Raw genomic sequence first — 23,748 nt, 5'->3', positions numbered from 1 at the left:
CTGCATACTTAAGTTAGGAAATCCCATAGTGAGACACCAAAACGTATGCTTGAAAAAGAACTATAGGTTACTTGCGTAACCCTGGTTCTCTGATAGCATTAAGTGAGGTGTCTCATAAGATCACTCTCCTTGCTGTGTGAAGTGAGGAAGAGGTGTGCTTGTTTTGAGTGACATAATAATGCTGTGTGATTCCTCTTATACTGAAACAAGCATCATGTCTGAAGCCAATAGGGACTAGCATAATGTGATAGGGCTTCTGATAATGATTATGAAACTGAGCTAGTGTTAGCTTCCTTGGACTGAACTTCAACTTCCAACATCAAAACCAGCTAACTTAGACATGCAAATCGGCAACATATGGGCTCACTTTAACTATTGGAAACTATTCATTGTCATGTTAGAGACCATCAATCACCATGCCCTTTTTATTTATCACCAAATAATTCCTATGAAACATGATTATTGTAAGAATAGTCGTGGCTTAGAATGATGTTTGCGGCAATGCTTTATGACAGGTATGCAATTTGTAGCCTGTGATTTGTACATACATCATACAAAAAGCTTATTTGTGTGTGAGGGGTACACATTATAGACATGAATACTTAAATCAGTGTGACAAGTATCATACTTCTCTTAGTATTGTGTACTATGAGGCTTCCATCATTCTATATGTTATAAATATTTAATGTAAATCAGAGGCATATACAACTGGGAAAAAACAAAAAAACTCTATTTTGGAGAATCATTTGTCAAACTCAGTACTGTATCTATTTAATATTGGAATGGGTTTGTGTAAGACTGCACTGCAGCTAGCCACAAGAAGGTCTCAGAGACATTTTGGCTTGACCTTTGACTTCCTTTTATAACATTTTCTCATACTTACAGCTCAATTCAGATTGCTGCTTTCCTATTTATATTAGAAAACTTGCCTGTCCACAGTTATAACAAACGAAATCGAAATATGAAATATTAATGTATATCTTAATGTAAAAGCCATAATTTTATTATAATGAATAGTGTGAAGATCTAAACTTTCAATATTTTGCTTCATTTTTGAAAGTTTTTTTATAGGTTTTTAAGGGGTTTCATCATGGATACATGGATGCAAAGATGTTTTGGTAAGCATGCATATTTGGAGTGTGACAAGTCCTTGTGGCCCAGAGTGAGTCAGAACACAAAAAACACTGATGCTGGTGATACAGAAGTATAAGCCATCAAGGTGGCTGTGTAATAGTTATGATAGTAATGATAGTTGAGGTACAAGATAGTGGAGACGAGTGTGAAAGGAGATAAATCTGGATGGAGCAAGCTGGCTGGGGGGCCCTGGGGTGTCTTATTCTGAGCCACAAACTCCCGGATGTTCTTCTTTAAATTAAGCCACCAGAAGCACTGCTGGAGGATTGACAAGGTGTGGGAAGAGCCAGGGTGACAGAACAGGTGAGAGCTGTGGTACCATTGGAGGACTTTGGAGCGTAGACGGTCCGGAATGAACAGCCTTCCCTCTTTCTTTCTTTCTTTCTTTCTTTCTTTCTTTATTTAAAAGAGTACAATGTACATTAATTAACATTACAATAATGTAAATGTGCCCGAGGTAGCTCAAGAGTGCTAATTTTCATCGGCAGTCCTCCTGCCAGATGTGCAAAAGGCAACCTTAAAAATAATCACAATTATAAAATCACAAAATAAAATTACATACAACACATTATAATTGCCAAATACAATTCATGTAAAATATAAATATAGAAATACACACAGCAAGAATTAGTGCCCACAAGTTTAGCTCTCTACAAACCATTTTTTTGCATTCTTTTTGAATGAAAGAATTGAAAGCCTGACCAAAAGATGTTTTTCTCCGAGGGACAATGCAGTCTTCCCTCACTGCTCCTCTGGTTACCCTAACGTCACTTGATCTAAACTGTACAAAGTCACATAATGGGGGAGGTGCTAAACCACGTCTGATTTTATAAATTAAACAGATATTGTTCGATTTAATGAAATTATCCCAGGTAAGTAACTGATATTTACTCAGAATACTACAGTGGTGCTAGTGGTATGGTTTTTTGTCCAGTGTTTTTAAAGCTTGCTTATATAGAGTTTCTAATGGTTTTAATGTTGTGGAATGCGTATTGGACCAGCTTATTAAACAATATGTTATGTGGGATAGAAACATAGAAAAGAAATATAATTTATCAGCTTTTGTTGAAAGGAAGTCTCTCAATTCAATTCAATTCAATTCAAGTTTATTTGTATAGCGCTTTTTACAATGGACATAGCACAAAGCAGCTTTACAGAACATAAACATAAAACAAAAGATAAACATAAGGAGAAGTATAAAGAATTAATATAATAAAAATTCAAGATATATACAGTTCACAGTGTGTATGTACTGTATGTATGTATGTGTGTATGTGTATTTGTCCCCAATGAGCAAGTCTGAGGGCTCAGGCAACAGTGGCAAGGAAAAACTCCCTTAGATTGGTAAAGGAAGAAACCTTGAGAGGAACCAGACTCAAGGGGAACCCATCCTCATATGGGTGACACTAGATGGTGTGGTTACAAATATACAAGTATCACAGAGTCCAACTGGAGCCGGTAGATCTGTAGATGTCTCAGGGTTCTCACAGAGTCAGCCTTGTCTCAGTGGAGGTCCAGAAATTTCAACGCACGGAAGACGATCTTAGCATGGGTGTCTCAGCATGGGTAGAAAAAGAGAAGAGAAGAGCAGTGCATAGGTCTCTAAGTCTCTAATGAATCTAAAGTTTACTAGACTAAATTTGATTCTATTACTAACTTTTTTAATATGAGTTTTGAAATTGAGGTTTGAATCTATATATATAATCCTAAATATTTGAATTCTGTGTCAACCTGTATTCTATCTTCAGATGTTAAAATTTCGGGTTTTGTAATTATATTATTTTTTGAGAAGAACATGGAAACTGTTTTAGATATGTTCAGTTGCAGACAGGATTGCTCAAGCCACATTAAGATCAATGACATGACCTCTGTTAGTTTTGAGACAACTTCCTCTGTAGATTTTCCATAAGCCAAGATAACTGTGTCATCAGCATACATCAAAGTGTCACAGTTCTTACACAAAGATGGTAAGTCGTTAATATATATACTGAAAAGAATTGATCCCTGTGGAACACCAATTGATAATGGTGAGGGTGTAGAATTATATTGGTCAATTCTTACACTTTGTGAGTGAGATAAAAGATATGAATTAATGAGGCTAAGGAATTTGGAATAAAAATTAAATGCTTTGCGAAAATCCAAAAAAATTGCTCCCACTATCCTTCCTTTGTCCATATTTGATTTAACCTTTCCAAAAAATAACATGTTGCTGTCTCTGTAGAATGATTAGCCCGAAAGCAAAACTGCATTGAATGTAACGGAAGTGTTCTCTTTCATCATCTCGTGTTCAAGATCCACCTATGGGAAGGGCATCTGTTCCTGACCTCTACAGAAGCATCCAATTGCACCAAGTCTGGCTTGACAGACAGGAGCGTGTGCCAAAGGCAGGTAAGGTAACGCCCCTTACCTGAGTGCATAATGCACCTGCACGCGCTACCTTTCCTCAGTTAACATTCGCTTCTCACGACTTCTGCTCCTACCTCACAGCTCCCTGGTTTTTTGGACTGCACTTGCTGTCTTTAGGAGGACATATCGGCTGATCAGCCTCTGCCGGACGTGCTCGTCCTCAGCCAGCTTAGCTTCGCGAGCCACCCACGCTCGCGCCCCCCTTTTTTTCTGTGGGCTGCCCGCCTGCCTTTTTGTCTTTTTTTCTTTTTCCATGGTGCTTTCTAAAGCGGCGCTGGTTACTCCGGTGGACAGCCTATCGCGAGACTGCCCGGCCACGTGCGGCGCGCTCATCGCCGCGAGGGATTCCCATCCCTTCTGCGTTGTCTGCATGGGGCTCAAGCATGCGCAAGAAGCTCTTGACCTCCCGGAGAACTGTAGCCATTATCTAGTGCTCCCAAAAAGGCTCCTGCGTCGCAGGCTCAAAACGGCCGCTGCCCAGTGCTTCGATTTCGGGCTGTCCAACTCGGAGGGGGAAAAAGACGACGCCGCTGCGCACCCGGGGGCCTCCAGTGGTGCGACTTCCTCTGACTGGGCCGACATGTGTCCTTCCCAGTTTGAGGATTTGCTACCGGCCGACGACCGTTTCCCCGACGGACCGGCAGGTTCCGGGGACGAGGTCGAGGCGGGCCTTCTCGATGGCTCGGATGACGAGGAAGCCATCCCGCCTTCCGCGGTCCCTCAGGCTCCCTCCGCCCCGCCTCAATCGGTACAGCTGGAGCTTTGTGAGCGCGCTGCCGCGCGGCTCAACTTCGAATGGCTGGCTCTCCTGAAGGCTTCGGATCAGGAGAGAGATGTATATGACGGCAAGCTTCTGGGGCCTCCTGCCGGCCCGAGGAAGCAGCTTCTGCCCGTCCTCCCTGCGTGTGCTAAACACATGAGACATTGCTGGGGTGATCTGCTTGACCTGAAACACGGTCTCGCGGGGCTTGAGGTGAAGGATATGGGCATGGGCGACCCCCCGTGATCGAGCCTTCCATCGCCAGACACCTTAACCCATCTCAGGGCAGGCTGCTCGCCCCACCCAAGCCTGTCCTCCCGGGCAAGATGGATCGCTTCTCCGCGTCGATTCATCAGGCTTCATATAAAGCCTCAGCTCTTTATATCCGAGCTCTCAATGTCTCCTCGCTGTTGTCCGTGTATCAGGCTGAACTCCTGCTTGATTTGGGTCAACAACTGGAGAGTGGGTCGCCATTGCCCGATCTCTGGAAGGAGGTTGTCACGGTCAATGACCTCGTTCTCCGCAATGCCCGCCAAGCTGTCCAGGCGAGCGGGCGCTCTATGGTTTTGTCGGTGGTCGGGGAACACGCGCTGTGGCTTAATGTGAGAAGCGTCGCATCGCGGGAGCGCTGGTTGAGCCGGGCCAAGCTCTTTTCGGCCCGGCCGTTACGCTGATGCAACAGCGCTGCGACGATAAGAAGAAGGAGGATGAGGCTTTCAAGTCTTCCTAGGCCTCCATCTGGGCGGCCACCTAACGCTCCTGCTGCGGGACGCCAGTCCCACTACACGGGCAGGACCAACAAACCCCATGGGAAACCACAGGCTCAGCAGCTTATGGCTTCGGCTATCCATGTCTTGCCTCTGGGTCTTCTGACAATGAGGGCTTTCATAAAGTGTATTTTGTCCCTTCGTCTCAGCCCGTTGCGTGATCTTTGCCGCTATGTCACAGTGACACGCATGTGCATGGCCGCGCTGCGCCACTGGAGAGCTGCAGAGTTTTACGGGCATGGGACCCCTCTCGGGGCGATCATGCTGCGGAAAGTGGTAACGACAGATGCCTCTTTGACAGGGTGGGGAGCCACTCAAGAGGGCAGGTCAGTGAACGGTGTGTGGCCGGACTCACTGCATTCAGCCCATTATAAATTCAGCTCCTCACTGTGTTGAAGGCTCTAAAGCATTTCTTGCCCCGCCTGCGGGGACATCATGTGCTGGTGTGTTGCGACAATACGACAGCTGTAGCACATATCAGCCACCAAGGCTTCACGCTCTGGCTCACAAGCTGTTGGTGTGGAGCGCACGGCATTTCCTGCCGTTACGGGCGACTCACGTCCCGGGCTTTTTGAACAGGGGTGCAGACCTTTTGTCGAGGGGGAACCCGCTCCTGGCGGCTCCACCCTCAGATAGTGAGGCTGCTTTGGGAGAGGTTTGGCCAGGCTGCCGTCGATCTATTCGCCTCGCGTGAAAACGCCCACTGTCCTATGTTCTTCTCGCTTTGGGACGAGGAAGCCCCCCTCGGCGTGGACGCTCTGGCTCATCCGTGGCCCAGCGCGCTACTCTACGCTTTCCCTCCGCTCTGCCTGATATCTCTGACTCTGGCCAGGGTCGCTGTACAGGGTTTGTCTCTGATCCTCATAGCTCCCAGGTGGCCCAAGGCACCTTGGCTAGCGGAGATAATACCTCTGCTATATGCGGAGCCTTGGCCCCTCCCGTTGCACACGGACCTCCTGGCCCAAGCGAACGGGGAAATCTTTCATCCTCACCCAGACAGGGTGGCTCTCTGTGCCTGACCCATGAGAGGGCGAATTTAAGCACTATGGGGCTTCCCCCGCATGTTATTGCCACTATTCAGAATGCCAGGGCCTCTTCCACACGTTCGCTCTATGATTGCAAATGGCGTGTGTTTGAGGAGTGGTGTGAGGAGCGCCAGCTCGTTTCGTATCTGTGCTCCGTCGCTGATATTCTGGGTTTTTTGCAGGACCTTATCGATCATGGCAGAACCTTTTCGACGATTAAGGTGTACTTGGCGGCTATCGCTGCATGTCACGCCGGTTTCGGCGACACTACGGGGGGACAGCACCCCCTTGTCCGTAGATTTATGAAGGGCGCGCACCGTGCCTTGCCGGTCACCAGAAGTGTGGTCCCGGATTTGGATCTCTCCATGGTGCTGGAGGTGCTGGCCCAACAGCCTTTTGAGCCCCTGGGGGATATCTCCCTCAAACTGCTGTCCTTCAAGACAGCTCTGCTCCTGGCTTTAGCTTCCACCAAACGTTTCAGTGATTTGCATGCGCTCTAGGTTCATTCCTCGTGCACCAAATTCTCGCTCTGTGGAGATAAGGTTTTGCTTAGGCCTAACCCGTTGTTGTGAAAAATCCTTGAACCTTAGGAGAATACACATTACATTATAATATTATTATAATTATTATTATTACATATATATATATTATTATTATTATTATAAGACGTGGTGTAATGATTAATTGAAGATAATATATATATATATGAGATATATATATATATAAGAACCACATTGGAGTCAGAGGGAATGGTTATAGGTTTATTGGTTATTATAAACATTCTCAGTAATCGGAGGGTGAAGTAGGGGAATAGTCTGGGGATCCAGGGCCATAATCAGAGGGAGAAGAAGGAATGTAATCTGGGGTTCCAGGGCCGGAATCAGAGGGAGGAGATGCCAAGGCAGGACTGAGAGGACGGATATAGGCATGAGGCACTGGAGGAGGAGGAGAAGCGGGAGTCCCGAGCTCAGGGTTGCAAAGCTCAACATGAGGACAGCCATCAGTTTGGGTTCTCTGATCCACGAGGTTAGGCAGAGGGGTTTGAGTCGAGGATGTGCTAGTAAGAGGCCCTCTCACAATATGGAACAGCAGATGAGGATGCTCGGGGAGGTCAGGAGAACAGAGCTGTTCCAGACACGTAACGAGCTCATGGGTGATATGAAGTAGCTGGAAGCGGCGATAGCTTTCCATGACATCAGCGGCCATTGGCCTTGGGTAGGGAGACGGACGAGGATGGTGGGGTGTGGACCTGATAGGGCGACTAGCTGGCTGATGCGAGGGATCTGAAGGGGAGATAAGAGGAGTTAGAGGAGATAGAGGAACGGGAGCTTGAGATAAGTGTAAACAAGCCCAGCCTGACCAAGGACAGGCTGAGATCATAGCATGAGATCATAGTATGAGATCATATCAAAATTCAAGCAGTTAACAGATTAGAGGAGTCAGCAAAGAACTCCATTGTTTTTGTACACAAGTAACATTATAGTAGCAATAGCTTAATAATAATGACAACAGTATAGCAGTAAGAGTTTAGCAGGAGTTTAGCAATAGTGACAATATAAGATGACAAATAGATAAGAGCTTTCTTGTATGAGAAATAATTTAGATAAGAGTTTTCTTTTAACATAATAACTTTTGACATAAATCAGACTCATAGAGTGACTTATAATTATTAAAAATCATGTATAGTAGAAAATAGCAAAGGAGAAACTTACCCATTGTAGTTGAATGAAGGATTAAATCTTCCGGACGTCTGGCACGGAAAAAACTGAGAGGCAAATGTAACTTTGACCAGGGAGTGAAGCTCTTTTTTGAGCACACTTTTTAATAACAAAAATTGTTGTTTAGGCATAATTGTTATGGCGAATGAAGAAGACCCAGGGTCACAGGCCTGGGCTCCCAGGCCTGGGTCCCGGGGAACTAAGGGGAGGAAAATCCATAAATGGGCATATGGGCAAAAGGTGAAGGAAAAACAAGGGGACTGCAAGGAACAGGACGTTACAAAAACATATGAGATGATTCCGGTAAATAAGATGACATAATGAAAAGGTGATATGAAAACCGGTCTGTGAGGGGGGGGACCGATAAGGAGGCGCGTGGAAACGTATATATAGAGGAGAATTTTTGGGGCCAAATGGGTATGCGTAAAAAATCCTGTAACTCTGCAGGTCCGTCCGGAGGGTTTTTGTTTTTTGCATGCCGATGCTCTTCATGAAGATGCTTTTTCTTTTTGGGTTTTTTGGGATTTCTTTTGTTACTTTCAAATTGGCAATTTCTCTTAGAGAATTGTTGGCTGAGTGACCACAATAAAAGAAGTTTGCTCATTCTCATCCAGGTCTGAGGAGTTTTCCCATTGTTTTAATTCGTATTAATGGTAGTGCTATCAGTAAATTAAGTTTTAGTAACAATTATATAGTATAAAAGCATTATAAAGTATATCAGTATAATTCACCCTGATATGTGCCGACTTGGAGACGGGCTCTAAGTTCCCACACCGTCCTTCATGCCTAAGTGCTTTCCAACGTTCTCTGTTGGTGTGATTGAGCTCTCCGCTTTTCACCCTCCTCCCTTTTCTTCTGCGAAGGATCAGAGGTTGAATGCTTTGTGCCCTGTGCGTGCCCAAAGGGCGTATATGGACAGGACTAACTCTTTTCGGAGGAGCGACCAGCTCTTCGTCTCTTGGGCCTCGCCGAACACGGGGAAACCCATCTCTAAGCAACGCCTCTCTCACTGGCTTGTGGGAGCCATCTCTTTATCTTATGAATCTGGGGCGTGCAGCCCCCAGGTGGCCTCAGAGCTCACTCCACTAGAGGCTTGGCTGCTTCTTGGGCTCTGTTTGGGGGAGTGCCCCTGCAGGACATTTGTGCTGCTGCGAGCTGGTCCTCTCCGCACACCTTTGTCAGGCACTACCTCACTACTTAATCGAGATTTGATTCAGTCATCATGTGGATAATTTGTTCGCTTTTTGATTTTAAGCTTCAGATATTTAAATGTCCTCCAAAGAGACCTTTTGGTTTGACTTTTTGATCCCAGATTATACGTGCGTTGTTTACAGTGTGAACAACCTTCCACTTCCGGTTCATGCATATTGCTTTATTGACTGTATAGAGAGTTTGTGGATGTTAGCGGTGCTCACCACGCCGGCTCCGTGACGACCTTCCCCAGCTACATCCGTGGGAGCTGCTCCCGTCTTCGCAGGATGTCCACCCGGCAAACCACAGCGAAGTCCCGGACCATGCAGAACCAAGCGCCACACAGAAGCACCACCAGGGCTGACAAAGGCAGCTGCTGTCGCACTCTCCGCGGCCGCTAACCGCTGCCCCCCCCGGCGAATCACGCTGAAGCTCCAGCCCACCATCCGCGCAGGAGCCAACACCACCAATCCATCCCAGCCCGACACAGGAATCCACGCGAGCCAGCACCGGATTCCCGTAGACACCGCCCGGGGGCATCGCCGCCAAAAACACACCAGAGCCACAGGTAGTCGCATCAGGAAGGTTTGCTCTGTCTGTTGTTTGGCCAGTTGGACCAGTTGGACCAGGGCACTGGTGGATGTTGCCCGACAAAAGTAGGCAAAGGCATATTATCATGGCATTGTTTGTTGATTTCTTACAAGATGTTTGCATTTTCTTCTTTGATGGTAGCGATTTGAAGCTGCAAGTGTAACAGCCAAGGTGTACTCTCCATACCCAAAAACGCCATTGATCTTGTTTGTTTGCACATGCTCATGCTAATACGCCTCCTTGTCGAACCAGTCGTCTAAGATGTCATTACAAGTTGCGCCCTTATTATGAAAGTTTTCAACCGGCAATATAGACTTTACAAAAAGTGTATAAAGTAGCAGAGCGACCAGCACACCTGTGTTGCCTACTGCCATCTTCTTCTTCCCCTCTGGACAGCCCTCTGGAACTGGAAGACTTGAGGAGGCCTGCTGGACCCTCCTTTCTATATCAAGGCGAAGGGCTCGGACCATGACGGAGGAAGGAAGTACATGTTCCACAACAGGTTCTCCCTCCTCCTCCATGGTGAATTGCCGAGATAGAGCATCCGGCTTGGCATTCTTGGATCCCAGGCGATAAGACAGGGTGAAATTAAAATGTCCAAAGAAAAGGCCCCAATGGGCTTGCCTGGAATTCAGAGGCTTTGCCGAGCAAAGATATTCAAGATTCCAGTGGTCCGTCCACACTAGAAAAGGCTGCCCAGCATCCTCCAACCAGTGCTGCCATTCCTCCAGGGCCAACTTGACGGCCAAGAGTTCCTGTTCGCCTATAGGATATTTCCATTCAGCCTGGCCGGATTCATATTTCCATTCAGCTGGGCTGGACATAACCAAGGCCTGAAAGACCGCCCGTGCATTGGTCGGTCCAAACGGCATGACCAGATATTCATAGTGACCAGAAGGGGTATTGAAAGTATGGATGGATGTTCTCTCTCTCTGGTCCGGTCAGGTGGTAAAGACGGCCACTATAGGGAGTAGTTTCAGGCAGGAGGTCAATGGCGGAGTCGTAGGGCCGATGAGGAGGAAGGATGGAGGCTCTGGTCTTGCTGAAGACAAATCCCAGGTCATAGTAGTCCAGAGGCACAGAACTAAGGTCTGGTGGAGGTTCCTCAGCGACTGGATGCTGAGTCTGGGGTTCTGAGTCGAGGAATGTGGCAGTGGGTTCCCCAGTCCAAGATATGGCCGCTAGTCCAGTCCAGATTGTGTTTCTGAAGCCAGGGAAATCCCAGCATAATGGGTGAAGGAATTACCAGGAATGTTATCCACTCGTGGTGATGTTCGGCGACCGTCAGGTGTACAGGTTGGGTATGATGTGAGACCATATGTAAGATGTGGCCATCCAGCACCCAGACTTGGAGAACAGACAGCAAGGGCTTTCTCGATGCCCAGCTGGTTGGCCAAATCCTCCGGAGTCAATGAAGGCTGCCAGGCCATGGTCTTGATGATTAACAGAGATGCAAATCTTGATAAGTGGTTTGGAGGGAGGTGGAGATTGTGGGCTCGCCGCTGGCCCTTCCTTCAACGACGAGCCCTGCCTTTTGCTGGACACTAAGCAGCCATGTGACCAGCCTCCCCGCAATAGAGGCAAAGTCACTGGGAATGCCATCTCTCCTTTTCTGTGTGCGAAAGGTGTCTCAGGCCGATTTCCATGGCCTGAACTGGACCAAAACCTCCAGAAACTGTCCCTTGTAATGAAGAACTCGATGGGAAGCGTGGAGTGGGAGGACGGGTGCTGAGGTGCCAGTGTGATCAGATCATCCAGTTCAGGAGGTAGTTTACGAGCAGCAAGCTCATCCTTGACCTCAGCTGACAAACCCCTGTAGAAGGCATCATATAAAGCAATGGGGCCCCATTCACTATCTGCTGCAGCCGTCCAAAAGTCCACTGCATATTCAGCTACGGAGTGATTGCCCTGAGATGTCTGGAAGAGTGACTGTGCGGCATCATGTTGGGGAGTGGTGGAGTCGAAAATCTTGCAGAGAGTTGACTGGCGTTCCTACTCGCCGGTTGCCCACCATCTGGCCTTGCCAGTCAGCAGCACGATAACATAAGCCAACTTGGAGCGATCTGATGGGAAAACAGAGGGCTGTAACTTGAATATGGCTGCACACTGCATAAGGAACGGCCAGCACATTCCTGGTTCTCCGGAGAAACGCTCAGGGTGAGGCATATGTGGCTCCCTGGCTGGAGACGATACGGCGGGGGCTGAAAGAGGCTCGAGAGTCACGGGTGCAGAGGTGACTGGTTCATTGGTGGCCTTCGAAAGGTCAGTTATCTGCTTATCATGGGCCACGATGGTCTGGGCCAGGTTCTCTAGGAAGGACGTCAGGTCTGGTGCATTTGCTGAGTCCATATCTGGCCAGATGGTACTGTCAGGTTGGGCCGGAAGGAAGTTCTCAAATGCAGGACGCCGATGTATATAAAAGTCTTTAATGAGCTTGACACAATAATCAGGCAAGGCAAGCAAACGCTCAGCATAAAGACCAGTCTGTAATCCAGTACAGAGGCAGGCAAAGAATACAGGGCAGGCAAAAGACAGAGTAAAAAACAGTCCAAAAATCCAGTACACAGGCAGGCAGGGTAATACAGGGCAGGCAAAAACACAGAGTGAGAAACAGTCCAATAATCTGGTACACAGAAAGGCAGGGTAATACACGGCAGGCAAAAACACAGAAACCAGAAACAAACAGTCAAACCAGGCAGGGCAGACCAGGAACAAGGCTGGATGAATCACACTGCACAGGGCAAGCTGAGAAGACCTGGCAAGGAACAATGTAAAAGCAGTGTCCTTATATAGTGCCTAACACCTAAAATGGCCGCCGTCGACCTGGAAGTAGTGTAGCAAACCAGGAAGTGTGGACAGAGTGCTGGCACATTAATTGTTAAAAGTTTGTCAAAATGGCAGTCTCTGTGTAATGTGCAACTTTAAAGTTAGATTGGTTGGGATCTTGAAGGTTGTACTGTGAGAGTTAACAGACAGTTAATTATAAACAATCTGTTCAAGGGGATTGTTCGCTATGTTATAGGAGTAAGTAAATATTTTTACAATATTTCATAGCTCTAGTAATATAAATAAAAGAATGATGTGGCCTCAATTAGAAGCAAAGTTATTGTTACCACCCCAGTATTTAATATTTTCCAATAACATCATGTCCCAAAGTATTTTTGTAAACTCATACATATTTTTGTATATACTCTGTTCAAATCAGATCAACTAAACCAAAGGTGCTGCCATGCAAATTGATTTATTTCAGCGTATATTTATCATGCTATCATGTCTAAAGCTGTTGAAGTATCTTGAATAAAGGTTTTCGCCTCTTTATAAGAAATGTGTTTACTGTGTCTTTTAATGTGCTATGCTATTTTCATTATGCTATTTAAATTATGGCAGTGAGTAGCTTTAAATGTTTACATGTTTACATGTTTACTGAAAGTGAAAGTGACATGACATACGGCTAAGTATGGTGACTCAGAATTCATTCTCTGCATTTAACCCAAAGTGCGCACACACACAGCAGTGAACACACACACACACCGTGAACACACACCCGGAGCAGTGGGCAGCCATTTATTCTGCGGTGCCCAGGGAGCAGTTGGGGGGTTTGGTGCCTTGCTCAAGGGCACCTCAGTCGTGGCTGGCCCGAGACTTGAACCCACAACCTTAGGGTTAGGAGTTAAACTCTCTAACGATTAAGCCACAACTTCATGACTAATTATTATCTTTGCTAATAAAAATAATCTTTAAAATAATGTTTATTCTCAGCTTGGCACACAGGTTACAAATGAACCACAAGCAATACAGGAGATGACAGAGATTTTTAAAGGTTTCCAAATTTGCGGGCTTGAAAACCATGCTGCAGACTGGAAACAAGCATAACTGGAATTGAAGGTAACCAGAATATTTCTAAATAAATACAAATAAATTGTATATATACCATTACTTCCATTTTTTGCACATGATCAGTAAATTATATAAACTTATGTTAACATTTCAGTATATTATGTCAGACACTGCATGTTTTTGGTCACATGCTTTTAGGCTAAAAGTATTAGATTAGATTCAACTTTATTGTCATTACACATGTACAAGTACAAGGCAATGAAATGCAGTTTGGCATCTAACCAGAAGTGCCATAAATGCAAGATGTACAGAATTTACAATATGAGTACAGTATTTACAGTATGAACAGTATCAACATTATAATATACAGATGAATATGCTATGGATATACAGGTATGGATATACAAGATATACAGTTTGTGTGCTATAGACATGAAATATACACAGTGTTATATATTATATATTTTAGTGACAAATATACAGGTGCTATTGACTTAATCTAGAGAGATGGGTTGTCCTGAAGCTAAAGCTGAAGCTGATGTGAAGTTGATGTGAGACTTCCTCCTGAAGTCCATGATGAGCTCCTTTGCTTTGCTGGTGTTAAGGAGCAGGTTGTTGTCGGCACACTATGCGGCCAGATGCTGTACCTCTTCCCTGTATGCTGTCTCATTTTTGTTGGTGATGAGGCCAAACACTGTGGTGTTGTCAGCAAACTTGATTATGGAATTAGATGCATGCAAAGGCCTGCAGTTTTGAGTGAAGAGGGAATAGAGGAATGGGCTCATCACACAGCCCTGTGGTACAACTGTGTTAAGGGTGATGAAAGTCCATAATCCATTGACAGAGGGAGGTGTTGATGCCTCGATCCACAAGCTTGGTTATTAGCTTGGAAGGGTTGACGGTATTAAATGCTGAAATAATTATGAAACAAGCATTGATTTTCCTTTTCAAAATTATGAAGATATATTATTATATAATCCTAATGGGTATGCCTATTTATACCCTGGTATTCCACTATTTGTGAAGGTTTATGTATGTGACTTACTTGCCTCTGTTTTCTACTGTCCATGTTATATGGTTTCCCATTTCTGTGGTTACTTACTTTCTGGTTTTAACTCTGGTTCTTTAATCTGATGTTATCTGGTGTGTCTGGTGTGTCTCAAGCTGCAATGTCCCATTTCTGACCATCATTGCTTTCTAGAATGTTTTATTTCCATATTTCCATATAGCTAATGTTTGTAAAATCTCTCTGCTGCTTATCTGAAGATGCAGGGACAGAGATAGCTTTTGTGGTGGACGGATCCTCTAGCATCATGAAGGAGGATTTTACAATGGCCCAAGATTTCATTTATAATATTATGAAAAATGTTTAATGTAAGTAAGGCATTAATTGAAAAAAATATATTTACAGTTTAATTTGAAACAATGTGGTTTAAACTTCATCCATAAGCCTTAAACTGCTTTAGTATAAATAATATAAATGATTATCTATTAAATGTAGTGTTTATTTCAGTGTAGTTTATCTGTACAGTATTTAAATTTTCACATTCTCTTCTCAATGCAAGTATGCAGTAGTTCAGTTTGCGACAGACATACGGACAGAACTTTCTCTGAACAAAAATAATGACCTTCTCAGAGCTTTGGATAAGGTGAAGAACATAGAAAATATTTCTGGGGACACAAAGACTTCTTCAGCCCTCTTTTATAGTCTGTATGTGTATGGAACTGAAATCCAAAAATGTAATTTCCTGTGTTCAAATATATATCATCTGAGTCTATAAAGGTTTACAGCGCATCTTACTACAAAGTCTTTATTTGCTTCTGTGCCCTGTACTACCTGCAGCACAGACATTTTTGTTCCTCAATGGATCACGAGAGAATACCAAAAAAAATATTATCCTACTGTCTGATGGACAAATGTCAGGAAATACAAGAAACCTCAGCGTTGTTTTGAACATGCCACAGATGAAGGGGTTTGTTTGCTATGCTATAGGAGTAAGTGTATACTTTTAACTTTCATAGCTTTAGTGACAAAAATACAAAGAACTGTTAACATGCCACATTTTCATTATAGAATATTATTTAGTAAATTAGTAGGTTTACAGATGTATCTAAGAATCATGAAAATGGTTTAAGTAATAAATTTTTTAAACCATTAAATTATTAAAGTATTAAACCATAGTTTTAATAAATAAATAAATAAATAAATAAATAAATAAATCCCGTAAAATTCCGTAAGGATGCAGTTATAAAATCCATTGTTTTTTGTTCAAGTGTTCCATTTTTAGCAAAAATTTTCATTTGCTTTTTTCTTTTGCTGATCTTGTTTATATAAGATCAGTGCCAGTGCCAGTGCCTTCCATCACAGCATCACAACATGGCCAAAATAAACTCCATTTCTCATCAGCCACATTCATTTCCATGTTAAAGGTCAAGAAAAATCTAATCACACACACACACAAATAATCTGGCCTTACATTTAATGATGAAATCTCATTCCATAAACTCTCTCCTGATGACACAGAGTCTGGCCTGGTTTATTGCCAGTGGTTTGCTTTGCATTGATGTTTTATTCTCAGGTTGGGCTGGAGATTCTGCATAATCCTTAGGCAGTACAAGAGCTTACAGAGAGAGCTGGTAGTGAAGGCAGATTTTTCCAGATTTCTAATTATGGCAGCTTGAAAAAAAACATTTTCACGTTTATGGAAAGAAGTATACTTGGAGTTGAAGGTAAACCACAGAATTTGTACAAATCTATTGTAAGACTGCTGCTGTATAATTAGGGACCGGTAATAGGGGCATAGGTATTCTTTATTGATTGTATGTTTTCTTCTTCTTCATCTTATTCTTTTATTTCCTATTGCAGTGTATGGCAGCCCATTGATTTTTTTTTTCTTGAAATTTGCTACCTTCCCAGAAGTTTTATCTGTGCATCTCTCATGCCCTCTAGTGACACCAATAGGGTAAATTAGACATTACAGTAATAAAGTTGCAACACAATGAAATTAAATACAAATGTAATTTTCTCTGATTCTTTGGATCAATCCCAGTTCAGTGGACTCCATGATGTTAATATCCTCCCATTTTTTAACAAACAGCTTTACTCTCCTTCTCCTACTTTTTTCCATCCTCCCCAAATTTGAATCTTATTTATGAGACAATGCTAAAAAAATATTTCTTTCTTTGATATTTGATGTATGGGGTGGTTTGTCCATAGCATGTGAAATAATTTGAAGGTATGGAATTTTCTTTTACATATTTCAATTTAAGTCAATGTATCCAAAGGCAAAGAACTATAGAAGTATTAGTTATTTAGTTGTATTAGTACAACTTATACTTATTTAGATGTATTAGTTATTTATCAGGCTTTTATTAAAATGTAAAAGATTTAAATATAACTCTGTAGAGAAAAACAGGATGAACACTTTGAAAGCACATTATGATCACATAATACTTTTCTGGTTTTCTCTTACAAAAGTTTAGATTCTCATTTAGGAAATATTTCTGATGCTTGTGTTCATCAGAATTATCTGAAGATGCAAGGACGGAAATTGATTTTGTGCTGGACGTCTCTAATAACATTGAAAAAGGAAGATTTTAAAAAAGTGCCAAATACTTTATTCATAACATCATGAATAATGTTTGGACAATATGTTTTATGGTAAGTAAGGCATGTAGTGAAACAAAAAATGACAAAATTGTGTGTGTGTGTGTGTGTGTGTGTGTGTGTATACAACAATAACCTGGCTGCATAAATGTGCATACACCTTGACTAATACTTTGTTAAAGCACATTTTGCTTGTAATACAGCACTTAGTCTGTTTTGAGTAAGAGTCTACCAACTTAACAAATCTTGATTTGTCAGTTTTATTCTATTCTTCTTTGCGATAGGGATAAAAGAAATCTTCTGTACATAGCCCTCTTCAGATCATTTCACAGGATTTTGACAGGATTTAGATATGGGCTCAGACTGGGCCAAAACATTGATCCTCTTCTTTTGGAGCCATTTATTTGTTGACTTGGAGATGGACGTTTTGTCATTATAATGCTGAAAATCCTCAGCTGACTAACAGAGGGCTGTAGATTTGGTTCCAAAATAAAAAAGAAGTTGCCAGAGACAAACATGATAGTTTCTGGATGTCTGTTTTTTGGAGGTCAAAATCAGCCTTTATTTAAAATCCAGTGGTTGTGCTCAACACTACTTTCTAAAAAAGGAATCTAATTCTAACAATTACACTTATTTTAAGAAAGAGATGGATGAAATCCCACTGAAGAAGAGCAAAGATATTTATATAATCATACTGTGTCCTGTAGGTCAATCCAAAACGTTGTTTATTATGCCATATCAAAGTGCAAGCCTATACTCTCAGTGAATCTAATACAAGAGCATTTGTAGGTAACAGATATATTTCTATGAAATGATTGTCATGAAGAGAAACAGGCTTGACATCTTAGTAGTAATTCATTAGATCGACCTAACAAAAGTGTGCAGGAAGACTGTTACTTGAGGTTACTGCACTGCAGGTGCACTCTGAAACTGGTTCAAACTGTTTTTTCTACACCAAGAATCATTTTTGAAGCTAGAACCTCAAGGATGTGATAAATGGAAAACATATCATATATTGGGGCACTCCAAACTGAATGGATGATAGAAAAGAACATTGTGTAGTATTAATCAGGTAAATAATAAGGTAATAAGGTAAACTATAAGTAAAATTGCCACCTCTCTGGTGGTATAAGTGATGACCAGAAGAAATAAAGGGTTTTAATGATCTCACATTCTGGATACTATCTGTAATAGACCCAAGGATCCCTCCAAATAAACTTAACAGTGCTGCCAGTGCCAGCTGTAGTGCACACCTCCTTCTAGCTGCTCAACAACCCTAATCTCTGCATCCTACTGATTGTGGTAGAGCACCAGAGTCTGATGCTGCATGTACATGTACCTGTGTCTAGGTTGAGACTCTGGCACAAAATGTAGGATACCCTTCCATTCATGGACTGGTTCAGGAGATCCGGGACATTGCAGGAGTACAGTGTCAGCTCTGTTCCCATGGTGATGGATGAGTGTGAAAGCTTTGGACATGAAGGGGCACTGGGGTGGTGGTGCATCTACGTCCTTTTCTGTTTTTCCGTTTCTTTGCTTTTCTTCTCATGTGTACAATATTTAAAAATGACAATTAAAATATCAACAATAACAATCTGAATTCCATCCAGAATAAAGAAAGAAAGAACCGAATCCCAACAGTAGGGTATTTTAGTGAAAATTTCAAGATCTGGGTCAGTACCAGATACTGTACATCATTAAAGAAAACATGAATTCTAAGTTATAGTAATAGATTTTTGAACAGAATGGCATGTCATCTGGTAAGAAGTTAATACTGGGCTAAACAAGGTTCTTTCAACATGACAATGATCCAAGGAATTCAAGCAATACTATCAAAGAATGGCTTAAGAAGGAAGGTTTTTTTTTTTGGAATGGGTACACAATAGTCCTGATCTTATAGATCCCAATATCAGAAATGGATAAGTGAGTATAGGAGACATTTACTCCAGGTTATTGTTGCTAAGGTACCAAGAGATATTGACTGAAATTGTTCAGATATTATTGCACACATGAAAATGTACTGTATATTTTTTTTTTGTTTGGGTCCATTAATTGTATCCAATAATAAATTGAGTTTAGCTGAAAATGTCATATAAACCTTTTATGCTAAAATAATGACCATATCTTCAGGGTTCACAAACCTTCAAGCAGTACTGTATAATAGTGTATACAGTATGTTGAATAGTATGAATGTATATAATGTATATACATGCTGTATATGTACAAGTCTCTTCTTAGTGCTAGATTGCAGTAGTGCAGTATGGAAGACGCATTAGGACAGAACTCTGTCTCAAAGAAAATGACAACCTTCTCAGAGCCTTGCATAAGGTGAAGTGCATAAAACAGATTTATAGGATTGCAAAGATTGCTTCAGCACTCTACTGTGTTCTGTACGTTCTCAAAACCAAAAAACTTACTTTTAATGAATGGCATCTGAGTCTAGTTTACAGCACGTCATACTACAAAGTCCTTGTAGCATGTTTGTCCTTGTATCACCTGCAGCACAGATGTTTTTGTTCCTCCATGTGGCTCAAGAAAGAACAACAAAAAAAATTATTCTACTGTCTGATGGACAGATCCTGGTTGTTCCAAGAAATCTCAGAGAGGTTTTGAACATGCCACAGATGCAGGGGATTATTCGCTGTGCCATAGGAGTAAGTGTACACTTACAATTTCATAGCTCTAGTGAAAAGCATAGAAAAGAAACTATTAATATGCTTGTAACACGTTTCATTTAATGCCATTCGGTTGCCACATACAGTCTTTTTACACTGAATTTCATATGTCTTATGTAAGAATGTAACTAATTAATGTTTTGGATACGTAGAATTGCCAAAAAGCAAATTTAGTAAGATGTACACAATACCAAAGATAGAAAATTTAGTCTGCAGATTAAAATAAAATTAAAAAAAAATAATTTCATATTCAGGGGGGCGCGGTGGCTTAGTGGTTAGCACGTTCGCCTCACACCTCCAGAGTCGGGGTTCGATTCCCGCCTCCACCTTGTGTGAATTGTCCGTAGTGTGCAATTGCGTGAGTGAATGAGAGTGTGTGTGTGTGTGTGCCCTGCGATGGGTTGGCACTCCGTCCAGGGTGTATCCTGCCTTGATGCCCAATGACGCCTGAGCTAGGCACAGGCTCCCCGTGACCCGAGGTAGTTCGGACAAGCGATAGAAGATGAATGAATATTCAGGGGGGCATGGTGGCTTAGTGGTTAGCACGTTCGCCTCACACCTCCAGGGTTGGAGGTTCGATTCCCGCCTCCGCCTTGTGTGTGTGGAGTTTGCATGTTCTCCCTGTGCCTCGGGGGTTTCCTCCAGGTACTCCGGTTTCCTCCCCCGGTCCAAAGACATGCATGGTAGGTTGATTGGCATCTATGGAAAATTGTCCGTAGTGTGTGAGTGCGTGAGTGAATCAGAGTGTGTGTGTGTGCCCTGCGATGGGTTGGCACTCTGTCCAGGGTGTATCCTGCCTTGATGCCCGATGACGTCTGAGATAGGTACAGGCTCCCCGTGACCCGAGGTAGTTCGGATAAGCGGTAGAAGATGAATGAATGAATGAATGAATTTCATATTCACAATTGGACTTAATGTAAACATTGTGTTATATTTGCTAAATGATTTTCATTTCCCTGATCATGTGTTTGATATTTCTGTTTTCCCAACAGTTATAAAAGGATCAAACAAATATGGTTGATTATTATTTTGATATCCTTTTACATTTAATCATGTGGAACATATATTTCCTTTCGCCACTTACACAGATATAAACAGTTGTTGCTTTATTTTCACTGGAAATTAATAAGACAAAAAAATTACTTGTCAGGTTACAGAGAAACCATAAAGTACTATGGCCTCTTTCTTGCAGATCTTTTTTAAACAACCTTGTTTTTTTATTTATAGCCAGTAGCACTGTTGGGTCTATATTAATGATAACATTATTATATTTTAACCCTTATAATAATAATAATCCTGATCAATCAAAAATCTGTAACAAATCAATCAACTGTGGTACAAATTCACTTTAATTCAGTTAATATTTATAATGTTATCTTGTCTAAAGGCCTTAAAGACAAAGAGAGTAATTACTGCTTTTGGCCTGTTTATTATTAAAATTAGAAAACTGTGTTTTTACTACGCTTAATATTCCAAACTGTTTTAAAATATCAAACTGCTGCTATAACATAAGTGTAAGGATATATGTTTACTTGAACAGTCATTGTTTATAACCCTCTAGTTTTGCAAAATGTACTTTATAATATACAGTATGCACACTGGTTGGCGCTATTTTGTATATTGTCTTGTAGTGTTTTGTTTTCTCTGACTGTTTTCTCTTTTGTCTTGCACTGTTTGCACTAGGTTACACACGATGCACTTTATCTGGCTAGTACAACTTATTATAAATCCTTAGCTCTGTGTTGTTCTATGTAACACCATGATCCTGGAGAAACATTGTTTTATTTCACTATCTACTACATCAGCTACATATGGTTGAAATGACAATATGGTTGACTTCACTTATCATTTTCTGAAAGAATAATTGTCTTTGCTAATACAGTGATGTTTTATTCTCAGGTAGGGATGAAGGTTCTGAATAAACCACAGGCAATAAAAGAAATGATAGAAATAGCTGGTAGTGAAGACAGATTTTTTGCGTCTTTTTTTGGAAATAAGCATCACTGGAAAAGAAGGTAAAAAAACAATATTTGTAAATGAATGTAAATCAGTTTGAAATTGTCTACAGTATAACATCACTTTGGTTTGCTAATTACTGTTGAACTCTGTTTGTCAGGATGTATTTCAGATCACAGGTAAGGTATTAAAACAGTATTTGCTGTAAGGAAACTTTTTTTTTGTTTTAAATTGCAGATATTCTAAAATTTTTAAAAGGCAAATTTGCCCAAAGCAAATATAAACTTATTATAGTGCCCAAATTATAATCTTACATTTACAGCATTTGGCAGATGCCTTTATCCAGAGCGACGTACAAAAGTGTTTTTAAGTCAAGTTTTTAAGTTTTAAGTCAAGGCTGCCAACTCTCACGCATTCAGCGTGAGACTCACGCAATTGACCCAAATCTCACGCTCTCACGCCACACCCCCATATTCTCACGCCACACCCCCATATTCTCACGCAGCAGTGAGGTAAAAAAAATCGCGCCTCATGATTTCGCAAGGCAACGGGCAGAGAAACCAGACAGACAGTGTAGTGAGTTTTTTGTGACAATTGTGAGGGAAATACACAATTTATTCCCATAAACTGTGTAGTCAGCCGTTCTCCCTCCCATCTGCACCGTGTGAATTGTGAACACGGGCAGGTCAGTGAGTTACAGGGCGCTCCGTGTCTCCGTCCAGTTTAGACTAGTAACTAAGAGGCCTATGTGTTATACAGTTTATATAGAATTAAGTTAGCATTAGCAGAGTTGTTTGTTTTGCAGCACTGAGCAGTTATTTTACATAACTTTATCATAAAAAACAGTACAAACAAGGCTGCCAACTCATGCATTCAGTTTAAATTAAATGTAATGCAAATCTCCCAAGAAATCCTGTACAGATACCAAATACTTTGACAATCAATATATACTTATTACACTTCTGCTAATGCAAGGATTTTGTGTTTGTATTTTTTTCCACATCAAGCCACGCACCTCCATAAGCCCCACCCCCCAAAATCTCACTCTAAGCTGAACTCAAAAGTTGGCAGCCCTGTTTAAGTCATTGAATACATTAACTCTGGTTCATTAAGTTACAGACTTAAGATACCATGAGCCTAAAACACTGTTCAAATTTATTTATTTATTTTTATTTATTAAATACACACACACACAACAAACAGGGGGGAAAGTGCTAGTTCAAGTATTTTCAAATAACTTTACCAAGAGAGTGAGTATACAGGGAGAAAAGAAGAGGACCATGTACTGAGCCCTGTGGGACACCAGTGGAGAGTCTGCATGGAGAAGATGTAACTCACCTCCATGTTACCTGATATGAGCAACCTTCCATGTAGGAAGGAGCGTGGACTAGAGAGTCTTGTGGTTGACTTGCTGAAAGGTCGAAGAGGATGAGGACAAATGAGAGCTTGGCTGATCTAGCAACATGTAGTTTCTCTGAGACATCCAAAAGGGCTGTCTCTGTCAATGCGCTGCTTTAAAGCCAGACTGGTTGGGATCGTGGAGGTTGTTCAGTGAGAGATAGACAGACAGTTGTGACGGTAATTGGCCTTAAAAGGTCGAGTTCGGGCACCAGGGGTAGAAACCACCACAATTATTAATTTAATAGTTAGAGACACTACACAGAAATGACGTCACTAATTTCACTACATGTATCCAGTAAAACCAGGAACCACAAGAGTTATTCAAAGTTTTCTATTCCAGTTTTATTCCAATCAGATTACAGTATAGGTATTTCAGTACATCATATTATTCAACTCAAGAAAAAGGAAGAGAAAGTGAGCAGAAAATAAATAAAAACTACTAATTTCAAGCCCAGATACATTACCTTACACTGAATGAGTGACAAGTCAACAAATAATTTCAAATAATTAAATACAAAAAAATCTTCTGCAGAAACAATACAAGAAATCTTCTGCAGAAACAAAAATGAAGGAAACAGCAAAGCATAAGAGCAAATGGCATAGGAAAAAGAAAGAAAATCTGCATCCAAAGTTCAACAAAAGAAAAAAAAAACAAGTTTATTTACTGTGTCACTCATAGA

The 23,748-nt window shown here is 41.9% G+C and overlaps 1 protein-coding gene and 1 pseudogene across 1 annotated transcript; one reads left to right on the top strand and one right to left on the bottom strand.

Moving 5' to 3' along the window:
• The first annotated feature begins 5,007 nt into the window (after window positions 1-5,007).
• On the top strand, window positions 5,008-6,664 carry LOC132858513 (uncharacterized; annotated as a pseudogene).
• Window positions 6,665-6,875: 211 nt separating this feature from the next.
• On the bottom strand, window positions 6,876-8,304 carry LOC132858512 (DNA-directed RNA polymerase II subunit RPB1-like). The gene is made up of 2 exons (XM_060888892.1): window positions 7,805-8,304; window positions 6,876-7,375 (listed from the first exon to the last, which is right to left on the bottom strand). The coding sequence occupies exons 1-2, from the start codon at window positions 7,806-7,808 to the stop codon at window positions 6,876-6,878; spliced, it is 504 nt and encodes a 167-aa protein (XP_060744875.1). The 5' UTR covers window positions 7,809-8,304.
• Window positions 8,305-23,748: the final 15,444 nt, after the last annotated feature.

This window comes from Tachysurus vachellii, chromosome 15 (genome assembly GCF_030014155.1).
Source record: "Tachysurus vachellii isolate PV-2020 chromosome 15, HZAU_Pvac_v1, whole genome shotgun sequence".
NCBI classification, from domain to species: Eukaryota; Metazoa; Chordata; class Actinopteri; order Siluriformes; family Bagridae; genus Tachysurus; species Tachysurus vachellii.
This window is presented reverse-complemented; position numbering and strand designations above follow the sequence as displayed.